The sequence below is a fragment of the Mirounga angustirostris genome, unplaced genomic scaffold (genome assembly GCF_029215605.1).
Source record: "Mirounga angustirostris isolate CCGP_5_RB_7025 unplaced genomic scaffold, mMirAng1.0.hap1 SCAF_17, whole genome shotgun sequence".
Lineage (NCBI taxonomy): Eukaryota > Metazoa > Chordata > Mammalia > Carnivora > Phocidae > Mirounga > Mirounga angustirostris.
In genome coordinates this window covers 29,602,992-29,610,864 of record NW_026991725.1, presented here as the reverse complement: position 1 = coordinate 29,610,864, position 7,873 = coordinate 29,602,992, and the positions used below count along the sequence as shown (strand labels likewise).

The 7,873-nt window shown below is 38.4% G+C and overlaps 1 protein-coding gene across 1 annotated transcript in view; it reads right to left on the bottom strand.

Moving 5' to 3' along the window:
- The window catches only part of LOC135362993 (leucine-rich repeat-containing protein 37A-like), a 41,351-nt gene that overhangs the window by 6,813 nt on the left and 26,665 nt on the right, over window positions 1-7,873 (bottom strand). The window contains 2 exon segments of the mRNA XM_064583037.1: window positions 1-1,181; window positions 3,364-3,482. Coding sequence (XP_064439107.1) covers window positions 1-1,181; window positions 3,364-3,482 — 1,300 coding nt within the window.

The following is a 7,873-nucleotide window of genomic DNA, read 5'->3' as shown; positions in this document are numbered from 1 at the left end:
GGAAAAGCCTCCCGTGAAGGGGGAATTTATGAGGCTCCTGATGGCAGAGAACGGAGGCCTCTTTGCAAGCATCAGCCTATTACTGATAGGACTTCCCTTTCTGAATTTTCGACTCAGCTTGGCCTTGGGTGCTCTGTGGACCCCACGCGAGCGAGTTTTATGAAAGAGGTACTTTTTTCTGGAATGTGAGACTGGTTTAGAAGCCTTCATATTCCTAACTCTAGCATTTGCATCCTCTAAAACAAAAATGGTGTCGGTTAAGGCTTTTGATTTGTTTTTCACCTCAGGTAGGGATTTTGGAGGAGTGGAGGCAGAAGGCCTGCCCAAGGAGTACTGTTTCAGAAAAGAAGAGACTGCTGCCTTGTGCTCCTTTATGAATGAAGGCTCCGTATTAAAGGAGTCTCCCACTAATTTCCTGGGCCTCTGCGCCATGTGAAGCTGCTCCAGCTCCCTTGGGGACGGTCTACTGAGCCTTCTTTCTTTGGCCATATTCTCCACAAATGGCTGGGCATTCTGTTTCCCCTGGTTTCTCTGATTGCGCCTTTGTTTGAGGTACCTTTTCCGTAGGCCCTTTGGGCCCTTGATAACCTTCTTTACTCTCAGGAACTTTTTCCCTACACTCTCAGCCTTGGTGAGGCTCTTTTCCTGTGCTTGGGCAGTTTCCAATTTCTTTGGAAAGATTTGGCGTTTGAATTTGGGACCGAAAAGGCCGGAACGTATAAGCATGGCAGTTTTTTCTTTCTTTTTCACCTCATCAATTTTTTCTTGAATTTCTGCATCTAACAAATTTTCTAGAAAATGGAGTTTCCTCAGTTTATTTTTGTAAGTTGAATTGTTGGGTCCAGGTTTAAGAAAAGGGTTCCCTGTGTTGTTTGTCAAGGGACCCATGGGCTTGTCTCCGTCTTGCACATTTGAAAACAGAAGTTTAATGAATGGTAATAACGTTGATTCTACATCTTCTAGATTTCCCTCTGAGAAATAAGGCAATATGTAATTCAGCGCACTAATAACATCACTTTCATCATTAAAGTCTAGCTGCTCATTCATAAAGGCTAAACTGAAGCGATTTTTATCTGAGGATGGCTTCTCTTGCTCAGTTGTCAGCTCAGTACTGGTGCTCTTCTTCCGGGATTTCAATACCTTCATGAATGATCCTTCACTCCTTATAGATACTTCTTCATCTGTCAACAAAAAAGAGACTAGTTTTGACAATGAAAGACTGATAGTACAGCTTTTTGTCAGTCCACAGTCATACATCCCAAATAAATTAAGAACCAACAAATATTTGAGTACCATTTAGAGAGGAGACAAACTCAAACTTGAATCTATGATTGGCAACAACAAAAGGAGAAAAGGGTATTTTTTGAAAAAGCAGCTATGTACTCAGAACCTTCCATAGTGTGAATAACTGTATTTGGGATTATTCCATGGGTCCCCAAGGCTCGATTGTGCAGTACTCAAAAAAAGTCAAGGCTGGAAGACACTCAGCTAAACTGTGTGCAGATCTAATGTGACTCCTGGCATTCATATACCCCATCCTGTCCTGCTTCAGATGCTTCCTCCTTCCACTCTTCAGCATGCTTGTGTTCTTGCTGCCATCGCAGATGCCCATGACAACACCCACTGTTAGCAGGTCCTCATCTGGACATGCCCTCTCTACCCACCCACCAATTCCTTTGCTTGGTCCCTGCTCCCGTATATTGCAGCTCACATAACATAAGCTCTAAACAGAAAAAAACCCACTATGTCCACCCTGGCTCTTTGCTTACATTTGGGCAGGGATCTGGGGTCTAGGTGAAGAGATTTCCCAGGTGTGAGAGATAGGTCAATGTGGAATGTTCAATAAATCAATGGAATGATACTTGAGGTTTTAAAATGCGGAAGGGATAAAGAATCTTTTGCCAGATGCCTACTTCACTTTCATTTCTAATATTTCCAGCTTTATTTACGGAACTGTCCAGAGCTTCCAACTACCTGAAGGTCAAGTGTACAGCTTGTGTAGACTGCACAGCATTGTGCTGCTGGGTTTCTTTTCCAGAAGAATTGGAAGTATTTTTAGTGGTGGTGGTGAGGGTCAGAGGAGGTCACGAGAAAGGAGGAGCAACAGGCTTGCAGAGAGTGCAAAATGAGACACTTGAGTGCTAGGCTACAGCCCTTAACACCTCTGATCACAGTTTTCCTCACCTGTAAAAGGAGATTAAACATGCCTATTCTGTCCACCTCTAAGGGAGAAGGGAGCAATATGATTGGTAAAAAAATTGTTTTGAAAAATAAGCAACACTGTACTTACAGAAGTAGCAAAGTACTATTTCTGATGTACCCTAGATCATTGATAAGGACCCGTATTCCATCTATCCAAGGGCAAAAGCACATTTTGGAAGTCATGAAGTTAGTGCCAATAAAACATAGTATACAGAAAAATTCTTAAAAGCCCCTGAGTGTTTTTGGACAGAAAAGCTTAAGATTCAGAACAAATTCAGAGTTAGACAATCCAAGAATAGAAGAGCCCTCTCTATCCATTAGAAGGTAGCAGCTTCTGGTTAGGGAACAGAAAGTCTAAGCCTCTGAATAAAACTTTTTTTATAAATCAGCATTACTTTTACTCTTATATTACTTGTAAAAATAAAATAAACAAAAATGTATCTTTACCTGTCCTATAGGACAAAGGGCACCTGAGATCTAATGCATATAAAATCGTTTACAGGGCCGTCTGGGTGGCTCAGTTGGTTAAGCGACTGCCTCCGGCTCAGGTCATGATCCTGGGGTCCTGGGATCGAGCCCCGCATCAGGCTCCCTGCTCAGCCGGAAGCCTGCTTCTCCCTCTCCCACTCCCCCTACTTGTGTTTCCCCTCACGCTGTCTCTCTCTCTCTCAATTAAATAAATAAATAAAATATTTTTAAAAAATCAGTTTACAAACTGTGATGCACTATATGAACTAGTTTTCATTTGGGGGTAATTAATTTAATAACATAACTGAGAATCTGACTTTTAACAAAGGAATAGTTCTTAGAAATTTAGAGATCTGAGGAGTGTTTGGGTGGCTCAAGCATACAACTCTTGGTTTTGGCTCAGGTCATGATCTCAAGGTCACGGGATCGAGCCCCACATTGGGCTCCACACTCAGCAGGGAGTCTGCTTGAGATTCTCTCCCTCTGCCCCTCCCTCGACTCATGTGTGCTCTCTCTCTCAAAATAAATAAATAAATCTTTCTTTAAAAAGAGAGACTTAGGGATTTGACTCTGAATGAATAAACATAATGCAATGACATCATTAGTTAAAAATTTTATCATTGTTGATTAAAAATAAAAAAACATAAATAAAATAAAAATTAAAAAATTTATCATGAGGCAATTCAGACTCACCACAATGTGTGGCATTTGTCAGACATTCACTGTCACAATGCAGCTTGACTGTCTTGCAGACAACCTCAATATTATTTTTGAATTGGCAGAGACAGCAGGCCATATGGCTAGGTAAAATCCTATAAATGGAAACACAGAGAATTAAATTAGTGCTAAAGGACTTACTTGAGTAGGCATGCCAAGGGCATCACAGGGCTGTGCAAAAAGGAATTCTTGAGGCATGTGGCCTGGATGTTTGGGTAGGGACCAGTTGGCCAATTGCTGCTCTTGCGTATTGTAAATAAACAGAAGGACCGAGGTGTCCAACAGAAAGGTAAGGATGGTAGGGGGGATGGTGTGCCTAGAATCAGATAAAGATGAGAACTGGGTGACGCTGATCTGTAGTTTAGTTCAGAAGTATCTCCTTCCACCCCAAAAGTCTCACTCTGGGTTGAGAGCACACAGGAAGAGGGTAGACTTCTAAGAAGAGTCTGAGTAAGTCTGAAATATGACCCATACTGAAGATAGAAAGCAATCAATCAAAACTGACCCATAATCTACACAGATATTACCATTAGCAGACAAGGACATTTAAAAAGTTGTTGTAACTGGGGTGCCTGGGTGGCGCAGTCATTTAAACATCTGACTCTTGGTTTCAGCTCAGGTCATGATCTCAGGGTCGTGAGATCAAGCCCCACACTGGGCTCCTAGCTCAGCGTGGAGTCTGCTTGAGATTCTCTCTCCCTCTCCCTCTCCCTCTGCCCCACCCGCTCATGCTCTCTCTCTAATAAATAAATCTTTTAAAAAAAGTTATAACTGTATTTCATATGTTAAAAAAAACCCAGACTAAAAAACCCATGCCTCTACTTAACTCAGTGAGTTGTACAACAACTTCAAGTGGCCTAATATATGTGTACTTAGAGTGAATGAAGGAGAGGAAATAGAAGACATTTTGAAAAAATAATAGCCTAAAATTTCCCAAACAGGCAAACCCAATAAACCCACAAAACCGAGAAGGTCAATAAACTCTAAGCACAAGAAACATGGACAATTGGGGTGCCTAGGTGGCTCAGTCGTTAAGCGTCTGTCTTCAGCTCAGGTCATGATCCCAGGGCCCTGGGATCGAGCCCCGCATCGGGCTCCCTGTTTGGCGGGAAGCCTGCTTCTCTCTCTCGCACTCCCCCTGCTTGTGTTCCCTTTCTCGCTGTGTCTCTCTGTGTTAAATAAATAAATAAATAAATCTTAAAAAAAAAAAAAAGAAACGTACAAAACTACATGAAGGCACATCATAATCAAACTGCTCAAAACCATCAATAAAGAGAACATCTTAAAAGCAGCCAAAGGAAAAAACAACACACACAACATATAGAGAAACAAAGATAATAATGACAACATATTTCTTGTTGGAAATAATGGAACTCAGTCTTTAAAGCAGTGAAGAGGAGAGGGGACCCAACAACTATCAACCTAATATTCTATATTCAGATCTCTCAAAAACAAAAGCAAAACAAAGACTATCTGAGACTTGCAAAAGCTGAAAGAATTCATCACTAGTAGACTTACACTGTAGAAATGCTAAAGGAAATATTTTTAAGCGGAAGGAAAATGATACCAGATGGAAATGTGGATCCACATAAAAGAATGAGGAACAGTAGAACTGGTAACTACATAGGTAAATATATAAGATTTTTCTTACTATTTAAATATCCAGGGGCGCCTGGATGGCTCAGTTGGTTAAGCGACTGCCTTCGGCTCAGGTCATGATCCTGGAGTCCCAGGATCGAGTCCCGCATCGAGTCCCGCATCGAGTCCCGCATCGGGCTCCCTGCTCGGCAGGGAGTCTGCTGCTCTCTCTGACCCTCCCCCCTCTCGCGCTCTCTCTCTCTCATTCTCTCTCTCAAATAAATAAATAAAATCTTTAAAAAAAAAAAATAAATATCCAAATACAATGTGATTTCACTTATATGTAGAATCTTTAAAAACAACAACAACAAATGAACAAACAACAACAACAAAAAAGAGAGAAACACACTCATAAATATGGAGAACAAACTGGTGGTTGCTAAAGCAGAGAGGGTGGGGATATGGTCAAAATAGGTGAAAAGGATTAAGAGGTACAAACTTCCAGTTATAAAACAAATAAGTCACCAGATGAAAAGTATAATGTAGGGAATACAGTCAATAATACTGTAATACACTTATTGTGGTGAGCATTTCAAAATGTATGTAATTGTTGAATCACTATGTTGTACATCTGAAACTAATTTAATATTACATCAACTATACTTCAATAAGAGAGTTAACTTATTGGTTAAACAAAAAACATAATATGGTGTGATGTTTATAAGTAAAAGTAGGGGCACCTGGGTGGCTCAGTCGTTAAGCGTCTGCCTTCGGCTCAGGTCACGATCCCAGGGACCTGGGATCAAGCCCCACGTCGGGCTCCCTGCTCAGCGGGAAGCCTGCTTCTCCCTCTCCCACTCCCCCTGCTTGTGTTCCCTCTGGCTGTCTCTCTCTATCAAATCAATAAATAAAATCTTTATTAAAAAAAATAGTAAAATGTATGAAAACAATAGCACAAAGGCCAGGAGCGGGAAAATGGCAGTATACTATGCATTGTAAGGTTCTTATACCAATCACGCAATCATATAATATAATTTGAAGACAGACTGTGATAAGTTAAAGATGAACACTACAAACCATTAAGCAACTACTATAATAACAAAACCTGAGTTGTAACTAATTAGTCAACAAATAAAATAATAAAATGTACTCAGTCAATCCAAAAGCAGGAAGAAAAAGAAAAAAAAAAAAAAGAAACAAAGAACAGATGGGACACATAGAAAATATTAGACAGTAGCTTTAAATGTAATCATATATATACTTACATTAAATATAAAAGGTATAATCACCCTAATTAAAAGATAGAGTTGTCACACCAGATAAGAAAGCACAAGCCCAAACTACATGCTGTCTACAAGAATGATCTTCAACAGAAAGATACAAGTAGGTTAAAAGTATGGAAAAAATTATGCTATGCTAACACTAATCAAAATAGACCTTGAGTGGTTATATTACTATAAGACAAAGTCAATTTCAGCAAAGAATATTACCAAGGATAAAGGAGGTTATTCCATCATGATAGAAATGTCAACTAATAAAAAAGACATAACCTAAATATTTATGCATCTGATAAAAGAACTTCAAAATAGATTAAGGAGAATGGCAAAGAGAAACAAATACATACACAATTATAGTTGGAGATTTCAATACCCCTCTCTCAATAATTGACAGAAAAAAATATAAAAAATCAGTAAAGATATTATAGCCGACTTGAACACTATCAACCTACTTGATCTAATTGATATTTATAGATCACTCCACCCAAAATCAGAATACACGTTTTTTTCAAGTAGACACATAATATTTACCAAAATAGACCATATTCTCATCTATTACCAGAATACATGGATATAAAACAAGACTCAATAAGTTTAAAAGGATTTCAGTTATTCAACACATGTTCTGTGACCACAATGGAATTAAATTAGAAATTAACAGATTTGAAAAATCTCCAAATATTTGGAAACTAAACAATACATTTCTAAGTAACCCTGTGGGTAAAATAAAGCAAAAGGGAAATTAAGAACTATGTTTTTTACTGACTGAAACTGAAAACATGTCAACATGTGGGTGTTTGCTAACACAGTGTTCAGCTTCCCCAGCGTCCACTTTTAAGAAACTAGAAAAAGAAAATTAATCACTGAGTAAGGAGAAGAAATAGCATAATAAAGATCAAGGCAGAAATAAAATGGAAAACAGAAAAATAGAGAGGTCAGTGAAATGAAAAGACAGTTTTTAGAGAAGGTAAATAAAATTGATATACCTCTAGCCATATTGATCAAGACAAGACAAGAGAAGACACAAATTATCAATAACAGAAACGAGAGGGGTGACATCAATACAAATTCTACATATATTCAAAGGATGATAAGGGAATATTATAAACTAATTCATGTCAATAAATTCAAAATGAAATGGACAAGTCCTTAAAGACATAAACTACTCAAAAATAAATATGTAACTTAAATAGCACTATTAAAGAAATAGAGTGTGTAGTTTACAACCTTCTCACATAGAAAGCTTCAAACCCACATGCTTCACTGGTGAATTCTACCAAACATTTAAGGAAGAAATAATGCCAATTCTACACACACTCTACCAAAGAACTGAAGAGAAGGGAAAACTTCCCAACTCATTTTTAAGGCCAACTTTTGCTTTATCCAAACTAGACAAAGACATACAAGAAAAGAAAACAACAGACCAATATCTCTCATGAGCACAGATGCAAACTTCTAAACAAAATTTTACTATATCAAATCCAACAATATATGAAAAGATGCTAGCTACATTATGAAGTGGGGTTTATCTCAGGATTGCAAGATTGGTTTATATTTGAAAATCAAAGTAATTTACCCAACTAATAAACTAAAAAAATTATACAATCATTGTAATAGATGGAGAAAAAGTA